The 19416-nt window shown below is 44.0% G+C and overlaps 1 protein-coding gene across 2 annotated transcripts in view; it reads left to right on the forward strand.

The window, feature by feature from the left end:
- Nucleotides 1-19416, forward strand: part of LOC137357266 (metal transporter CNNM3) — a 40628-nt gene that overhangs the window by 7938 nt on the left and 13274 nt on the right. Inside the window, exons 6-8 of one of the 2 annotated variants that reach the window (XR_010971166.1) lie at nucleotides 2651-2796; nucleotides 2978-3113; nucleotides 3521-3642. Coding sequence is in view for 1 of the 2 variants with exons in the window: in XM_068023486.1 (XP_067879587.1) it covers nucleotides 2651-2796; nucleotides 2978-3113; nucleotides 3521-3585 (347 nt within the window). In the remaining variant the exon portion in view is untranslated. Of the gene's footprint in view, nucleotides 1-2650; nucleotides 2797-2977; nucleotides 3114-3520; nucleotides 3738-19416 lie in introns of those variants that run through there. The other variant, XM_068023486.1, reaches the window with a different exon arrangement.

Raw genomic sequence — 19416 nt, forward strand, 5'->3', positions numbered from 1 at the left:
AGTTAAAATGTTTACATCAAAAGTTCCTTAATGTCATGAGTTCGGGCAGCCTCAGTTCAGTCCTGAGTGAGCACAGGCCACAAAACTGGCCGGATTTGATGCAAAAGCACCACTCACTCGGAGGCTGTTGTTCAGATTGAAATTTCACGTTGTTACAGTACTGCTAAAACTGGACCGGAGGCGTAGGTTTGCTCCCTATTGATGGATCAAAGCCTGCTCTGTTGGCTGTATGTGAAATGAGTGCTTGTCAGATTCAACCCTATTCCTGGTTGTCAGGCATAAAACTGCCTGTAATTCTTCATTAATTGGCACCAAATTAGCAAACTTACACAGATGCCACAGGATGTTTGGAATGGGAAAATCGTGCAGTTGAGTATGTTCTAAGGTTGGAGCTGAAGCTCTTTACAAGAGCAGGACTGTAACCCCATGCTGTACCTGTCCTGTGAGTGTTTGATGGGACAGTGTAGAGGGAGCTTTACTCTGTCTCTAACCCCGTGCTGTACCTGACCTGGGAGTGTTTGATGGGACAGTGTAGAGGAGTGGAATGGTGGAGCAAGCTCTATGATCTGAATCATCATCTATGTCTTTAGAGCTCATTCTTCTGGCAATTTATGATTGACTTTACTCTGCATGTCCCATGGCATCTTGACATTTTATCTCTGCATTTGAAATGGTGTCACTGAGATTTCAGTACAAGGCTGTGAGACATTTTCACACTGTCCACTTGAACTACAAAATAATCCTAACAATACAAATCTAGACTGTGTCTTCTCGAACCTGGGCTGTATTTGGAGAGAACACTGAGCTCGCTAACACTGGGGTAAAGGATTGGTCGGGACAGGGCTATCACTGGTGCGAGGAGTGGTGTGAGTAATTTAGCTTCAGGAGGAGGCCACTCAGCCCCTTGAACCTGTTCCGCCATCCGGTGAGATGGTGGCTGATCGGCAAACTAACTCTATATATCCACCTTTGTGCCGTATTTCGTAATAACTTTGGGTAACAGAAATTTATCAATCTCAGATTTAAAATAAACAATTGATCGAGCATCACTTGTCATTTGCAAAAGAGAGTTCCAAACTTCTGTCACCCTTTGCGTATCAAAGTGTTTCCTAATTTCACTCCTGAAAGGTCTGGCTCTCATTTTTAGACTATGTCCCCTAGTTCTTGCCTCCCCAACCAGTAGAAATAGTTTCTCTCTCTATCTACCCTATCTTGAAAATTTCGATCAAGTCATCCCTTAAACTTTTAAATCACAGGGAATACAACAGTAGTATGTGAAATCTTTCCTCGTAATTTACCCTTCAGTGTCCAGGTATCATTCTGGTAAATCTATGTTGCGCTCCCTCCAAGGCCAATACATCCCTCCTCAGGTGTGGTGCCCAGAACTGCTCACAGTACCCTGTGTGTGTTCCAACCAGGGCTTTGTATAGCTGAAGCATAACTTCCATCCCCTTGTATTCTATTGTACACTTTGGACCTTAAAAGGATAGAACAGGGTACTTTCTAAATGGTGAAAAGCTAGAAACTGTGGAGGTCCTAAGAGACTTAGGGTCCAGGTACATAGATCACTGAAATGCCGTGAACAGGTACAGAAAATAGTTCAAAAGGCTCATGGAATGTTAGCCTTTATATCGAGAGGACTAGAATTTCAGGAGCGAAATGAGAAAAACACTTTGATATGCAAAGGGTGACAGAAGTTTGGAACTCTCTTTTGCAAATGACAGTTCATGTTTGATCGATTGTTTATTTTACATCTGAAATTGATAGATTTCTGTAACCCAGGGGTATTAAGGAATATGGGGAAAAGGTGGGCATATAGAGTTAGGTCACAGATCCACCATGATTGCATTGAATGGTGGAACAGGCTCAAGGGGCTAAATGTTCTCATGTTCCCATGTCGCTAGTCCTCTGGACCACAAGTATCTTGGATCTCCACTGTTAATAGCTTTTCACCATTTAGGAAGTATCCCGTTCTATTCTTTTTAGGTCCAAAGTAGATGTCTTCACATCTGTCTACATTGAAATCAATTTGCTACAGTTTTGCCCATTCACTTGATCTATTAATGTCTCTTTGTAGTTTGATGCTTCCATCGACAGTGCTAACAATTGCCGCCTATCTTTGTGTCATCGGCAGATTTAGATATGTGGCTTTCCATCCCATCATCTAAGTCATTAATAAATACAGGGACCAGTTGTGGCCCCATCACAGATCCTTGTGGAGACACCACCAGTCACACTCTGCCAATTAGAGTACCTGCCCATTCTCTCTACTCTCTGTCCCCTGTAGCTCAGCTGGTTTCTGAACCAGGTCAATAATTTTGCTTCAGTTCAATCTGAGGATCTGAATTAAGAGCATCACAACTGAGGCATATTGGCACAATATGAAAGTATATTGGTTGCCATTATAAACGTGGTTTAGGGATTTTTAATGAAAATATAAAAATAAGGATTTGACTTTTAAAATGGCATTGAATTACATCTGTACACCCTGGTCCAATTATCTCCTGTCCTCTAATCCCACTCCACTTGGTTTAAAGTCTCCGTGTGCAATGTCAGAAGGGAATGACTGGTATGTTTAATTTCTGTATTCATGACAGAACCTGTGTAGTTTCTGTGAGCTGGAGCACTCATTTAACTCTGGTTTCCTTAGTTCACCAATCACCAGTCGCGAACGTTAAGTGGAGTCGACGAGATCCATTCTCCAGGGACCTCCTGGAATCTGGGGAAAGTGCAAGCCCTTCCATGTACTGCCCTGACTACACTGTAAGAGCACTTAATGACCTACAGGTTCTGAAGGTAAGGATAAGAAGAAAAACAGCAAGTAAAACAAAAGCTGAAAATGTTGGAATCGTAGGGTTGGTGGAGTGATGGGGGCGGGGTGTTATGGTGGTTTGGTAAGTTGGTTCATTCACCACTGTTGGAAAGGGCAATTGCGGATGTCACTGCTGCAGGCTCTTAGTGTGTGCTTTTCCCTCAGGTTACCCGGTTGCAGTATTTAAATGCAATTATGGCCTCAAGAATACACAACTCTTCACCATCACCAGACAACTTTGAACTCAAAGTGATGCCCAGCAGCCAAGCCAAGTTGCTCAAGGACCAGAACTCTTCCACATGTGAGTGTTTCTTTTTGTGTGTGGGCCTTAATGATTTATTTTCATTTGGTGATCTACCTGCTTAGAGAAGAGATAAAAATCATGAAGCGTCCAAACTAGCTGGAAACCCAGGACAAAAGAGTTAAATGTTTGGAGTGAAGACGTCTTCCTATGATTCACAAGGAAAGACACGAGCAGCATGTTGGCCCCAAACACAAAAATGAAAGGGAAACGAAAGAGACAAATGAATGCTGTTTGTCATTCCCAGTGGCCAGTCTGATGGCGACTGTTTTTACCCATGGTTATCATTTCAGCAATGAGGGAATGTCACAGACAAACTGCACAAAGCTTCAGATCTGACTTGAGTTATCTCCGATGGCAAAAGGTTAACTTTAAAGCACTTTTCCTCTCTCTGTGTCCAATACCAGGTACCAGCAGAAGTAAACCGCAAACCGGCGAGGAAGACAGCCCAGAGAGGAATGCTGGCGTCTAGCCTAGGAGAGCGTCCGAGGGTGCTGGAGTTCTCTGCGCCCAAAGCCACACTACTTTAGTAAGCTGCGAACGTACTGTGCTAGTGCCTGGCTGGCGCTAGTGCCATCATTTGCTGGACAGACTGTGTATTTGGTGTTGTTGCAATGTGGGGTGGGAGGGTGGGGTATGAGTGGAAGAAAAGGACTTATTTTTGTAGACTTTGTGCACCGTGGAAGGATAGCGGAGTATATAATGCAAAAAAGACTAACAGTGACTAATTCCTCAGATAGAATTCGTCTCTGTGATTTTTAGACTTTGTAGGGTTATAATTGTGTTAATCTGTTGCAGTATAACGGACAAAAAGGTTTATCATGACTTCATTTTATACCCATGGCCTACGGGTTCTCATGCAGTTACTTGAAGACTACAGAATGAAGACATGTTCGAGCAATAACAGATGTGAATATACCAGTTTTTTTGTTTTTTAAAGCCACAACTAAGAGTAGTGCCATTATAGTAAAACCCTGATTCACAAATTCTTTTGAGTTTCTTGTCATTAACGTGCAAGCCTTTCAGTCGATGCGAAGCCTCTGTTTGAGAAGGAGAAAAGACTTGCATTTCTACAACAACTTGCACAACCTCAGAATGTCCCAAAGCGCTTGACAGCCAAGGAAGGTATTTTTGAAATGTCGTCGCTGTTGTAACGTAGGAAACGCAGCAGCCAGTATTCGCACAGCAAGCTCTGTTAAACAGCGATGTGATACAGATCAGACAGTCTGTTTCAGTGATATTGGTTGAGCAATTAAATATTGGCCAGGTCACCGGGGAGAACTCTGCTTCGAAACAGTGCCATAGGATTTTTTATGTCCACTTGAGAGGGCAAACAGGGCCTCAGTTTAATGTCTCATCCAAAAGATTGCACATCCAACAGTGCAACACTTCCTCTGTACTGCACTCGAGTGTCAGCCTAGATTATGTGTTCAAGTCTCTGGTTGGTAACTGATATTTTATTCATGTGGCATTGAGGCATACAGATTTGGAAGCTTGCAACTTTGTTTGTCTAGTTGACTTTGATATTGCTGGGCTATTAGGGGGAGAATAAATCAGCCGGGATTCGCAGGTTCGATCACGACCCTGTTGGAAAGTGCGTGTTTTTGGCATAGCTGTGCTATCCTTTGCTGTGTCTAGGCTCACTCACTCAGAATGGTCACTTGGACTAAATGCAGTAGGCTTTTACCTTTGAGATGTTAAAACTTGAGCGTGATGCTGCAGTGACCTTACAGATACTTACCAGGCAGTACACATACTTCCAAGCAGTGCTTTCACGCTGATTTAAGCACCTTCAGTTCCCCACGTCTCTGATTTGAAGTTCTACATGGCAGCCAATGAATTCTTAAGACACGAGAAGTTAAGGGAATCTCAAGGATGAGAAGAGGCCTTTGGTGCACCAGGTTCATCCCCCTCATATTTCCACCTCCCCCTCAACCTGGTATCAAGTTGTATCTTGTGTACCCCTCATGTGTTTGAGTTCACTCCCTACCTGACTGGTAAGTTATTCCAAACAAGACAGCAGGTTCATTATTTTCAGCCAGTAGGGAGCTGAATGATCGCAATATCTCATAACAGGGATTCTCCTAAAGTGACCGGTTGTGTCCTGCCTCCTCTTTGCCTGTGGCTCACTCCTAGACTAACTGCCCCATCTACCTGTGGGTCTCCCTTCATCACCTGTTTGGCTGTGGGATGGTGTAAGACTTGGGAGTTGGTATTGTTCTCACTATCATTGGTGTCTGTAAAAGGAAGGTAAGTAAATGTGACTTGGAAGCAGCACTAGGAAGGAAGGAACCTGCATTTACATAGCGCCTTTCACAACTTCAGGATTTCCCAAAGTGCTTTACAGCCAGTGAAGTACTTTTTGAAGTCACTGTTGTAATGTAGGAAACACAGCAACCAATTGGTGCACAGTGAGATCCCGCAGAAAAGCTATGTGATAATGACCCAGGTAAAAAAAAATGTCAGTGATTTTGGTTGAGGCGTAAATATTGGCTAGGACACCCGGGAGAACTCCCCTGCTCTTCAATATAGTGCATGGAGACTTTTATATCAACTTGAGAGAGCAGACGGGGCCTCCCTTTTAATGTCTCGTCCGAAAGTCGACACCTCCGACAGTGCAAGAGTGCAGCACGCCCTTAATGCTGCACTAGAGTGTTGGCCTAGATTATTGGGCTGAAGTGTCTGGAGTGGGCAATGAATTGACAGCCTTATTCACTATTCCCAGTATACAGAGAGAGCATGTGATCAGATGTTATTGGACCAAGTATTTTCGTCAAACACTCTGATTCCACCCAGCAAGAGGGAATGCAAGATTTTCTTTTACATTGATGCCAAATTAAAGACTCACAAGAAAAAAGCCTGGGTTTTACCAGAGAACCTTCAGGAATGATGCTTATTGACTTCCTCTCTGCTTTGTTCTGCTGAAAGCTTGTGCCACCTTTTGAGTATTCCCATTCTGCCAACAGTGTCAGAGCTAGTTTGTAAACTGCGATCAGTCTTACTCCTCTTTCGGGCTGCAGTGCCTCTCTCTCGGGAATGTTGATGACGCCAGTGTGTCTTCAGTGAATGGTCAAGTTTCATGCCTCGATAAGGTTACCTCTTAACTAATGAGTGAAGTAACTGCCTTCCAGTATTTATATTGTACAGCTAGTATTCTGTCCGCATAATCCCCTGCAAACTGTGACTTTAACAATTAACTCGAGAGGACCTTATAAAATCGTTGGGTACAAGGTGGTTATGTTTGTAAGTACTGAGAGTGATGTTGATCATGGTGATATCTTGGCAGCCTTTTTTGAGATCTCCTGCAAGGTACGCAGTTTGGGTGAATTGAAAAAATGGATAGACTGCTCTCTCTGGCTTTTGTGGTTGTGTGCAACCAAATTGTCTTGTGGCACACAGGCCAGGAAAGTCCCAGGTTTCATCCCTGCTTTGTGCTGAGTTAGCTGGCCTCGGACAGGCTAGTGGGGAGGCATTGCTACAATCAGTTCTCTGGGATGGGGAGTGGGAATTCACCAAGGGTTTTCTTCTGCTGACTGCTGTGACTTCCTGCTGTAAAGTATGAGTGTGAGGACATGGGTTAAGGATTGGATCCACCTTTGCAGTGAGGCCCCCATGGTTGAACAGCCTCACTGAAGAATGACCACCTGAGTGAGGTGCAAGAAGCTGATCCCAGCAATAGTCAGGAAAGATGGGACAAATTGGACTGAAAAGATAACGTGCAGTAAACCAAATGATAGTGGACCATGACTGGGACAGCTTAAAGCAGAGCCAGAAGGTGATGAGGCACCTCCAGCCAGCTTTCTTCTCTCTCCCTCTCCTTTCTCTCTCTCTCGATCTGTTTCTCTTGATCGGTTTCTCTTTCTCTCTCTTGCTCATGCTTTCTCCGTTTCGCTCTTTTCTCTGTGAGGTTTCGCAGTTGCTTACATTAAGAAGCACACTGTGGAAAATGACAGACTTTTTAAACACATTTGAAGTAATTTAAAAAGTTGACGACCATTAATTCTGTAGTTTTACCAAAGAGTTTAGAGAAAAATGTAAGTGCCAATAATTCAGACAAAATCAAATTTGTGTTTATTTTAAACTCTTCGTTGTGTTCCAGTATTTCCAGGAGCTTCTGAATCGAGAAGCAATCATCAGGTTTCAGCCGAATGATTTAGAGGGTTACTTTGTGCACTTAGGTTTTATATAAAAACAAATGTATTAAAATTGTGTAATTTCTGGTACATATTTTTAATCACATTCCAGGTAAATATTTTTTAATCATTGCAATTAAAAGGTATCTGTCATTTGTATGTACATTTATATTGTAATATTGCAGATATATATTTAAAGAGAAATGGGTCTGTATTGTGTTGTATTGTACTGATGAGCTGAAGTCTGTTGCATTAGATTGCAGGTCAGTTTAATAAATTGGAATGCTATTGCTCCTTTAAAAACACATTCAGCACAATTGGAATATGCTCTGCAGAAGGACCAGCTAGAGCCTCAACTCCCTTCCCTCAAAAACTGTAATACGATTGTGAGTTCAGTTCTCTCAAAGAACCTGATGCCAAAAGCCTTATTCTTTCACTCTTCTAATATTTTCTTGCAACTTATGGATGGGTACCAATAGGAAAGTGAATGTGCGCACATGCATGCGCATGTATCGTTTTGTTTATGCCCATTTTTTTAACCTCTTCCTCTTCTGAAGCTTTTTAGAGGTACCATTTCACAGATCCCAGCTGCTCTCTACTCCCTCATCCCAAGTATATATGTGTGTTAGCAGAATATTTGAGAATGTCAGGCATCGCATCTATCACAACTAAGTCCAATCCTGTACTCGCTGGATCTTCACCTGTGCACTTCCTAGTGGGATGAGAGGGGGTCGAATCACTGAGTAATGGGAACACAGGCTGCTCTCCCCCTTCATACCTAAGGGGAACTGCAGTGCCCCTTACTGCGACCCCAGTTGAGTTAAGGTAAGTTGGCACAGGCCAGGCATTAAACTTTTTGGGGCCTTGATGTTTGTATGGCTCAGATGTTGTCGGTAGCCACCGGAGGACTTCCTTGCTATGCCTTTGTTTGTTGGGACTCTGGGGCACTGATGCTGATATCTGCAGGCTGCTCAGACTTTACGCTTCCTAAATCACTACACATTTCAGACTGGGCTCTGCTCGGGTTCACTAATTCCATTGTGAGCATTTTCAAACAGCTGCCAGATGTTCCTCACACCCAAGCTTGTTGTCAATTAACTGATGCTTCCCAAACGACCTCACCTCCTGTTGTCTCAACATCCACAGTGTGCTTTGGGATGTCCTTTGCAGTAGTGCAGCATTTAAGAAAGGATATACTGGCATTGGAGGCAGTTCAAAAGAGATTCCCAAGGCTGATTCCTGGGATGAAGGGGTTGACTTATCAAGAACGGCTCAACAGGTTAGGCCTTTATTCATTAGAGTCGAGAAGAATGAGGGGTGATCTTATTGAAATGTACAAGATTCTGAGGGGGCTTGGCATGGTAAATGTTGAGAAGATGTTTCCACTAGTAGGGGAATCTCGAACTAGGGGACATAGTTACAGAATAAGGGAACATTCATTTAAAACTGAGATGTGAAGGAATTTCTTCTCTCGGGGTGGTGAATGTCTGGAATTCTCTACCTCAGAGAGTTGTGGAGGCTAGATCACTGAAAGTATTTAAAAAGGAGGTAGACAGATGTTTTGAAATATCGGGGAGTTGAGGGCTATGAGGAGCTGGCACAAAAGAGGAGTTGAGGTCTGGGGCAGATCAGCCACGATCTTATTGAATAGTGGGGCAGGCTACAGGGCCCGAATAGCCTACTCCTGCTCCTATTTCTTATGTTACGTCCTGAGGTCATAAAAGGTGATATATAAATGCAAGATTTTTCTTTTACTATGAGCCTTGGCCCTATGTCTAGCTTTTTCAACATAGAAATATGGTACCATCACAAAGAGGTACAGTTCAATTAGCTGTTGCTGACAAGATCTGTTGCTATAATAATAAAGCTGATCCAATGAAATCCGCACACAGATACTTCTTAAAAACGGTGTAATCAATGAATGCAGTCCGGGATTGCTGCATATTCTCTGGGGGGATCGAGTTAGAGCCTGAACCCCCTCTCATCAGACTGCAATATGATCTTGAATTCAGCACTGGATGCCAATAGCTTTACTCTAAGTCTTCCATGTCTTCTAAAGTTTTTTGTCTTGAACTTTTTAATGGGTACCAATAGCAGGAGGAGGCCAGTCAACTTCACGAGGCTGTTCTGCCATTCTGCTATATAGTGGCTTGATCTGTACCTCAACTTCATATCCCTTGTTACCCTTGTCTAGCAAGACCTGTTTTTCTCTTGGAAGCTCCAGTTGACCCCCGCCCCCCACCCCAGGTCCCCAGCATCCGCAGCCTTTTGGGGCAGAGAATTACAAATTTCCACTTTTGTGTGGATTTCACATCTGAACGGCCTAGCTCTAATTTTAAGTTTATTCCTGCCTTTTTATAGCTTCTCAAGGTCTACCCTAATGAATCCCTCTCTAATTTTAAAGACTCTCTATTAGATTTCCCCTCAACATCAGTTTGCATTTATATAACACTTTTAACATAGTAAAGCATCTCAAGACGCTTCACGGGAGCGATTATCAAATGAAATTAGGATAGGTGATCAAAAGTTTGCTCAAAGAGGTACGTTTTAAGGAGCACCTTGAGGAGAGAGAGAGGCGGAGAGTTTTGGGAAGTTCCAGAGCTTATGGCCTAGATAGCTGATGACATGGCCGCCATTGATGGAGTGAAGAAAACCAGGGATGGGCCACAGTTGGGAGCACAGAGATTTCAGAGAGTTACCGGCCTGGTGATAGTAATGGAGATCGGGAGGAGTGAGGCCATGGGAGGGATCTGATGACAAAAATGAGCATTTTCAAATCGAGGCATTGGCAGACTGGGAGCCATGTAGATCAGCGAACATGGGTGAAAGCGACTTGGGGAGAGTTAGGATACAGGCAGAAGAGTTTTGCATGAGGCTTCAGACCTGTCAAGAAGGGTTAAGAGGGATAGTTTTACCACGGTCACATCGGATATCAGTTATTACTTCGTTTCAGTGCTGTGGCAGGGCAGAAACCTGATTGGTAGGGATATAGGTCACCTTTATGCAACCTATCCTAATTTACCCCATTAAGCCAATAATTCTGCTGAAAGTGCGCTGCACCCCTTCCAAGGCCATTATATCCTTCCTGAGGTGCAGTGCCCAGAACTGAACGCCGCATTCCAGATAGGATCTGACCAAGGCTGTATACAATAGGAGCACAACTTCCCATTGTATTCCCCTTGAGATAAAGTCCAACATTACATCAGCCTTTTCAATTACTACTTGTATCTGGCTTTTAGTGAAATGTCCTCATGGTCGCATGCATTCCTCAGTTTCTCTCCAGTTAGAAGATATTCCAATTCGTCTTTCTTGGATCCAAAATAGATAACACTTTCCTATAAATGGGCGAGTCTTGAATTTCGAATAGCTAAATACACTCTCAGTGATACAGCTGTGATTAGCAATAAGATAATTTGTCCAATGGAATATTTGAAGAAGAAAAGTTTAATAGAGCAGTGGAATGGGACTGAGTGTTTGTATCTTTCACAGAGCTGACACAAACAAGGTAATCTGAATGGGATCCGGTGCTGTAAAGTGTGATCATAACACTTAAAATTTGGGCCGTAAAAGGTGCATGTGCCTTGATCTCTGGCATCTGTGGTACAGTCTGTTCAGGCATTCCAGTGGTGAGCTTTGAAGCTGTTGCTGAGCCAACACAAGGCCAGTTATGATTGATGAGTGACCCACCTTAAGAATGGTTAATGGGGTCTGAGGTAAATGAAATCAGGTGAGGTATTAATTGTAACTTGCAAAAAATAACAAGGTATTTACAAAGATGAATGGACATATACAATTGCAACACATTTTTAAATTAAAATAGGGAATAAGGGGGATAAGGAGACCTGGAAGTTCTATTGAGATGTGAGAAGATAGCATGGTCAAGAATGCCTGTCTGTAGATGAAAGATTAGCTGAGGAGACAGTAAAGATAGTTGATCTTGAAAGGTCAAGATAAATACCACCATTGGGTTTCTGCAGTTCAGTGGGCGGAGCTCCCTTTCCCTGAGCAATGCATTAACAGCTGAGAACGGCAATAGAAGTTCTTGCAGAATTGAGGCATTTCCAAAAAAGTAGCACTGGGGAATTCAACCTGAAATTGCAAAAAAAAAAGGTTTGCTTAGATCAGGATTTCTGTCCCAAGAGGATAAATGCAGTTGACCCCCTGTCATGCAGAATCCCACATGCCAAGAATGAGGCATATTAATGTTGTCATGTGAACATTGATATTAAACTCTTGCTGGAGTGAAGAAAGGACTTGTTTAAAAAGAAAAATCACCAGACACTTGGCTGGAAAAACATACCAACAGACAGTGCTTGGAGAGACAAAGGACTATTCCGTAGTCCACCTAACCCAAAATGGGTTGAAGGTGAGGCAGCTCACATTTCAGGATGACTGCTAAGATGGCAGAGTCCACAAACAGAAGTGGTCAAACCAGCTAGTCACATGACTAACCTGCTGGGCAACCTAAGTTTTTTTGAATTGTGCCACAGAGAAAGGCAGAAGGCTGTTTGAACTGGAAGCTGAAACAAGCAAGTCTCTCGCCCAGCTGTCTCTGTCTCTCTTTCTCCCCAAGCCATCGGACCCATGGAAGACACGTAAATCTAGTGAGAAAAGACTGACATCAAAATAAGTTGAAGCGTGAACTGGGTCCCAAAAAACAGCAGGACTGACTGGCAATCAAGGACTCCACATTGAACTTAAAGGACTGTAACTACCAGACATTGCCTCAAACTTTTCCCCTTTGTTCCTTCTACTTTTTCTGTCTCTATCTGCATGTGTGTTTATACTATATGCATGCTAGCGTGGTTGCGTCGCATATTTGTAGTCGTTAACCGGATTAGAGTTGAAGATTAATAAACTTCTACCTTCCTTGTTTAAATCTAAGGAAACCTGTTTGATTTCTTTGCCTTACAATTGGAGCAGTGAACAAGGATTCACAAAGGGGGAGCTAAAAAAACAGTGTTTTTACAATTAAACCCTGTTACAGTTCAACCAGGCAAAGGCTGAGAGGGAACCCCCAGACTCCTCTCACCTGGTTGTAACAGAAATTTGGTGGCTAATGTCCAAGATTTGACCCACAGACAAATGAGAGAAATTGGAAGTGGGAAGTCAAATTGATACCAAACAAAAAGAGAAAAGATTTCAATGCAGGTTTTCTTGTGGTTCTGTGTGCTAGAATGCTAACATGTCTGCGACTGAAGCTGATAGCTCCCCAAGCCGCAGTGAAGTAGCTTGGGATAAGTTAAAAGCACTGTCTGTCTGTGGAGGAGTTGAGGAAAATGGCTGAGCAGTGTGGGATCGCTGTATGTGGCAAGGCTCGGAAGTCTGAACTCCTAAGACTAGTGGCCAAACATTTTTCCCTTGAATCTGAAGAAGCAAAAGTAGGGTTAGAAGTAGACCCCGACTGGGTATTGCTGGCAAAGATACAATTGGAACAAAGGAAACTTGAATTAGAAGACCCGGAAAGAGAGAGACAGGAGAGGGAGAAAGAAAGCCTTCCAGAAGGAACGTGGAGAAAAAGAAAGAGAAAGCAAGAGAGGAGAGATAGAGAGAAAGAACCTTCCAGAAAGAATGCGAAGAGAGAGAGCTGAAGCGGCTTGAGTTAACTAGGGATCGACAGAATATCCCCAGTGAAAGCGTGGCCAATATGGAGGAGCGTAATTCAGGGCTGGGTACAAAATTGTTAAAACTTTCTCAACTGATCCCAAAATTCAATGAATGAGACGTGGAAACGTTTTTTGTGTCTTTTTAACTGCCTGGCTGGTTTTTCAAGTTTCAGCTGAGGTTTGGACTCTGCTGTGACAGAGCAAATTAACCTGAAAAGCCCATGAGGTTGATTCCATTTTTCCAGATGAGAGTGAGTTCATCAAATTATGAACTGACGAAAAAATGCTATCCTCAGGGCATATGAATTAGTACTGGAAGCCTATCGCCAAATGTTTAGAACCCTCAAGAAGCAAGCTGATCAAACTTACCTGGAGTTTGAGAAAAATAAGCAGCTGGCTTTTGACCAATGGCTGAGGGTTCTTAAAGTACAGCTCAGCTATGAAACTCTCAGAGAAGTGATTTTCCGAGAGGAATTTAAACACTCTGTCCCACAAAGACACATGTAGAAGAGCAAAAGGCTCATAAATCCTGGCAGGCAGCGGTTCTGGCTGGTGAGTTTGCTCTCATTTATAAGTCAGTTCCCCAAGAGAAAACCTTTCCTAATCACCCCCACAAATCCAAAAAGGACAGAGGGTGGGAAAGTGATAGAAGCCCAAGCAGTCCTGGAAGGGAAGGAAAAGCAGGAGACACAGGGGGCCCTCCTCCAGCCAAAAAGGAAGGTGCTTTTGTGAGTAGGAATGAGACCCGGAGACCGGTGTGCTTCCGTTGTAATAAAGCAGGGCATTTAAGAGCTGACTGCTGGAAGCTAAAGGGAAAACCTGTAGGGTTAATCAGGGCACACCCGCTCAGTGAAGAAGCGAACCTGATGGAAAGCACAGCAGAACAAGCTGTGTCTTTAACTGCAGTAAGAGTGAGACTCAGGAAGCTTAGGGCTGCAAGTGCAGGAAAATTTAATAGGATTTCTGAAGGTTATCAAGGTTTTGTGTCTGAAGGGTGAGTAACCCCATAGCCCTCAAGTGGGGCAAGCAAGCCCATAGTAATCCTTAGGGACACAGGGGCCACTAGATCCATTTACTGGGAAAATGCCTGACCTTTTCCCCCAGAGAGTGCAGTAAATTCCAGAATGTTGGTGAATGGTATTGGAGGGCAGGGTATGGCTGTACCTTTACACCGGGTGCACTTGGAGTGTGACCTATTTTCGGGACCGGTGACTGTAGGGATTGTCCCTAGTTTGCTTGTGAACGGGGCTGACCTGCTCCTAGGTAATGATCTGGTGGGATGAAGGTAATAGCTTCCCCAGTAGTGAAAGAGAGACCACAGCATGTCAGAGAGACAGGGCAGTGGCAGGAGACTGTCCCCTGCAGTTTCCCTGAATGCATAATGAGTGAGGCCATGATCAAACTAGCTCCCCAAGAGGAGACTGAATTGGCACTGCAGGCAGTTGGCCATGAGGTCTGTCTATCTGAGACTTTCTTTGGAAAGTTAGAAGACCCCGGGAATGAATTAAATGGATCTTCCTTAGCTGAGGCTCAGCAAACTGACCCAGTATTGCGAGAGTTAGCACAGGCTGCTCAATCTAAATTGAAGCAGAGGGAGTCCCTGATTGCTACTATTTGAAGAATAAGGTACTGATGAGGAAGTGGCGTTCTCCTCACAGACCTGAGAGCAAGGAGTGGGCAGTGGTTCACCAGTTAGTGGTGCCGCAGAGGTACCGGAGAGAAATAGTAAGAATGGCCATGCGATTACAGTGTCTGTACATGTCGGTGTATGAAAAACCAAAGCCTGCATAAGACAGCAGTTTGACTGGCCAAAACTCCACAAAGATGTGGTGGAGTATTGTGGGAGTTGCCACATGTGCTAGGTTGAGGGGAAACCCCAACCTACAGTGAAATTTGCACCCCTAAGTCCTGTATTAGTGTTAGGGGGACCCTCCAGCAGAGGGCTGGTGAACTAAGGGACCCCTGTCGAAAACAAAAGGGGACAGGCAGGCACAAGGCTGGCAACAGCTTAGAAAGGGATGGGGAAAAAGGGACCACGAAGTCAGGTTACAGGAAGTCCAGGAAGAATCCTGGATGAAAACCCCGACTGTCTGGTCAGCCAACCCCAAAATGTTTGAAAAATTAGACCCCACATCCTCCGATGTAAATGCAGATACTAGAAACACCCCACCAGAGTTGCTAACAGCATTTACAGGCACCTGCAGAGACAAAGAAAGTCCTCAAGAGGGTAGAGAAACGGTGAGGGTGATGCCTTACCTAATCGAAGTGCCGCAGGGGAGTGCCGTAGAATCTGGACAAATACCTGCAAGCAGGAGTGTCCCAAAGGACAACGGGAAAATTAGCAAAGAATCTTACCGCACAGTCAGGAAAAAAGGGAACCAGCCATCCCCTGAGGTGAAAAGCCCTTGCATAACTCATCAAGGCACTGAAAGATAGTTCAGAGTGGAACTGCCCACTGCCGCCACCCCTGAACAGAACTCCAACCTCGGGCTAATTAAAGCTAACCTCCTTCCACCACCCCCCCCGCCACCCCTCCCGTAACCTCACTCCAGACCTCAACAAGAACAAAGCCCCCTTTGGCAGACATGGAAATGTGCAAACTGAAAAAACTGCCCCAAAAACCGCATGTTTATTGACTAGAAAGGGCACGGCCACCAAGAAAAGACAGGCTGTAACAATTGTTAGGATTCTGAATGAAGAGAGAGATGCATGTTTGTGTTCTTGACCTTATCTGCTCTCTGGTCCCTTTTAGTGAAATGTTCTTTTAAAAAAAAAAATCGCATTTCATTCCACTGGGTGTGGAGGTGTCATGCAGACCCCCACCTGCCAAGAATGAGGCATATTAATGAGTGGAATAGTACATACCACTCCCCAGGAGTAATACTTTCTTACGGTGCATGGCCCTGTGGACCGAAGGACCATTTTTAGGTGTGCTTTACATGGAAAAGGACAGGAGTAGTAAATTTCATTTATTTTTACCACACTTTCCAAGTTTACTCTTGGTCTGTGGGAGCACATTGTGCTTCTGGAGAAAGTATTGCAGTGGGGAGGAAAAATACATTTGGCAAGGACAAATCAAAACAAAGCAGGTCTCGGTTGGTAGCTGCATTGCCCAGTGTGCTGCTGAACTGTGCACCACAAGCTCCCAGATTCGATCATCTCAGCTGAAATGCTGAAGCTCGCACTGGGTCTAAACCCACCTGTTCCAACTGGTGTATGGAATATTGGTTGGAATTGGTGCAATGGTTTTGTTTTAAAAAAAAAAAAATGTGATAAAACTCATTGTGAATCAAAGAGAAGTCAAAGCATTCGATGACCTGAGATAGTTAGCTTGAGTGGCCTTGGACTGAAGGGAATGATTAGCCAGAGAAATTATGTAGGTAGGTTGGAGGGCGACATGGGAGAGGGAAGCTATTGGTAAGAACAGAATGTGGCTGTACTGTTAAACAGTTCCTGGTGAAAGAGCCTGTGACATCGTCTACCGACACACAGGAAGAATGACCACTTTGGGGTATGGACAATTGCTGGTGATCCACCAAGAGTCAGCACCTGTACTGCTGGAGGGGGTGGTGCGGGGAGGGGGAGAGTTCTCCTTAAATGATTTCGAGGAGTGTTTAAACTAATTTGGCAGCGAGAGGGGCACCTCCCAGGATAGAATGCTAGAGAAGAAATACACGGTGCACAGAGAACTTGGAGAGACAAACAGCACCAGTATCGAGAGTAGCTTATGGTGAAAATAGGAGGGATGTGAAATGCAAGGGGCTTGGAATGCACTTGCTTAAATGCACGGACCATGGTAAATAAGGTTGGTGAGCTGCAGGCACAGATAGCCCCATTGGATTGTGATATAGTGTTAATAAGAGACCCAACTCAAACAAAGGGACGACTGAGCACTTAAGTATGCTGTATTCAAGAAAGATAGGAAATGGAATAATGGGGGGGCATGGGGTGGTGGTTGGTGTGTGGCAGTTTTGATCAAAGATACTGTTATAGCCACTAGAAAGGGTTCAGACAGTATTTAGTTAGAACTAAGGAGCAACAAAAGAGCTATTATGCTGCTGGGTTGTACTATTGGCCACCAAATAGAAGGGGATAGAGAAACAAATTGGCAGGCAAATTGCAGAAGGATGCAAGAACTTGAGAGTTGTGATGGTGGACGACTTCAGTTATCCTAATGTAGACTGGGGTGGTAACAGTGTCAAGGGCAAAGAGAAGAAATTCACATGAACTCTTTTTCTCAGTGTTTTGCAGCCCAATGAGGAAGGAAGCAGTGCTGGACCTAGTCCTGCGGAATGAATTGGGACAAATGGTGCATGTTTCAGTCGGAGAACAATTGGGGAACAGTGAACATAATACTGTCAGGTTTAGAATAGTTGTGGAAAGGTCAATTCTGAAAATACTCAACTGGAGGAGGAATAATTTCACTGAGTTGAAAAGGTATCTGGCCAAGGTAGATTAGAATCAAAGATTGAACTTATTAGCGAGAGACAGCATGGTTTTGTGAAGGGGAGGTCGTGTCTTACTAATTTGATTGAGTTTTTTGAGGAAGTGACGAAGATGATTAATGAAGGAAGGGCAGTGGATGTTATCTATATGGACTTGAGTAAAGCCTTTGACAAGGTCCCGCATGGCAGACTGGTACAAAAGGTGAAGTCACACGGGATCAGAGGTGAGCTGGCAAGATGAATACAGAACTGGCTCGGTCATAGAAGACAGAGGGTATCAGTGGAAGGGTGTTTTTCTGAATGGAGGGATGTGACTGTTGGCGTTCCGCAGGGATCTGTGCTGGGACCTTTGCTGTTTGCAGTATATATAAATGATTTGGAGGAAAATGTAGCTGGTCTGATTAGTAAGTTTGCGGACGACACAAAGGTTGGTGGAGTTGCGGATAATGATGAGGATTGTCAGAGGATACAGCAGGATATAGATCGGTTGTAGACTTGGGCGGAGAAATGGCAGATGGAGTTTAATCCGGACAAATGTGAGGTAATGCATTTTGGAAGGTCTAATGCAGGTGGGAAGTATACAGTAAATGGCAGAACCCTTAGGAGTATTGACAGGCAGAGAGACCTGGGCGTACAGGTCCAGAGGTCACTGAAAGTGGCAACGCAGGTGGATAAGGTAGTCAAGAAGGCATACGGCATGCTTGCCTTCATCGGTCGGAGCATAGAGTATAAAAATTGGCAAGTCATGTTGCAACTGTACAGAACCTTAGTTAGGCCACACTTAGAATATTGCGTGCAATTCTGGTTGCCACACTACCAGAAGGACGTGGAGGCTTTGGAGAGGGTACAGAGGAGGTTTACTAGGATGTTGCCTGGTCTGGAGGGCATGAGCTATGAGGAGAGGTTGGATAAACTCGGATTGTTTTCAGTGGAACGACGGAGGTGGAGGGGCGACATGATAGAGGTTTACAAAGTTATGAGCGGCATGGACAGAGTGGATAGTCAGAAGCATTTTCCCAGGCTGGAAGAGTCAGTTACTAGGAGACATAGGTTTAAGGTGCGAGGGGCAAAGTTTAGAGGGGATGTGCGAGGCAAGTTTTTTTTACACAGAGGGTGGTGAGTGCCTGGAACTTGCTGCCAGGGGAGGTGGTGGAAGCAGATACGATAGCGACGTTTAAGAGACATCTTGACAAATACCTGAATAGGAAGGGAATAGAGGGATACGATCTCCGGAAGTGTATAAGGTGTTAGTTTAGGCAGGCATCAAGATTGGTGCAGGCTTGGAGGGCCAAATGGCCTGTTCCTGTGCTGCACTGTTCTTTGTTCTTTTTGTTCTTTGACAGGTAAAACAGTAAATAAGCAATGGGAGACCTTAAAGGAGGAGATAGCTTGGGTACAGGCTAGACACATTCCCACAAGGGGGAAAGGAACAGCATTCAAAGCTAGAGCTCCCTGGAGGACAAAAAATGTAGAGATTAAAATGAAACCAATAAAGGGGGCTAAAGGTAAATATTGGGTTCATAATTCAGTAGAATATCAAGCTGAACAGAAAAAGTACAAACAAGAACTGGGAAAAAGAGAGAGTATGAGAGTGGATTAAAGGGTAACATAAAAGCGAACCCAAAAGTATTTTAGAGACATAAATAGTAAGAATAAGAAAGGGAGTTTGGTGCTGAATCAAGACCAAACTGGAGATGATCTTATGGAGGCAGACAGCATGACTGAGGTACTAAATGAGTACATTTGCCTTCACTAAAGAAGAGGATGCAACCAATGTCCCAGTAAAGGAGGAGGTATTAGAGAAATTAGATAGGATAGAATTTTATAGTACAAAAAGAGGCCATTCAGCCCAATATGTCTGTGCTGGCTCTCTGAAAGAGCTGTCCAATTTAGTCCCATATCCCAGTTTTTTCCCCTTAACCCTGCAAATTAGTTCTCTCCAAGTGCATGTCCAATTGCCTTTTCAAAGTTGCTCATGAATCTGATTCCACCATCCTTTCAGGTCGTGCGTTCCAGGTCTTAACAACCATCTGTGTGGATCAATTTCACCTCTCATTCTTTTGCCAATTATTTTAAGTCTATGACTTCTGGTTACTGACCCACTTTCCAGAGGAAACAG

The sequence above is a fragment of the Heterodontus francisci genome, chromosome 47 (genome assembly GCF_036365525.1).
Source record: "Heterodontus francisci isolate sHetFra1 chromosome 47, sHetFra1.hap1, whole genome shotgun sequence".
Taxonomy (NCBI): Eukaryota; Metazoa; Chordata; class Chondrichthyes; order Heterodontiformes; family Heterodontidae; genus Heterodontus; species Heterodontus francisci.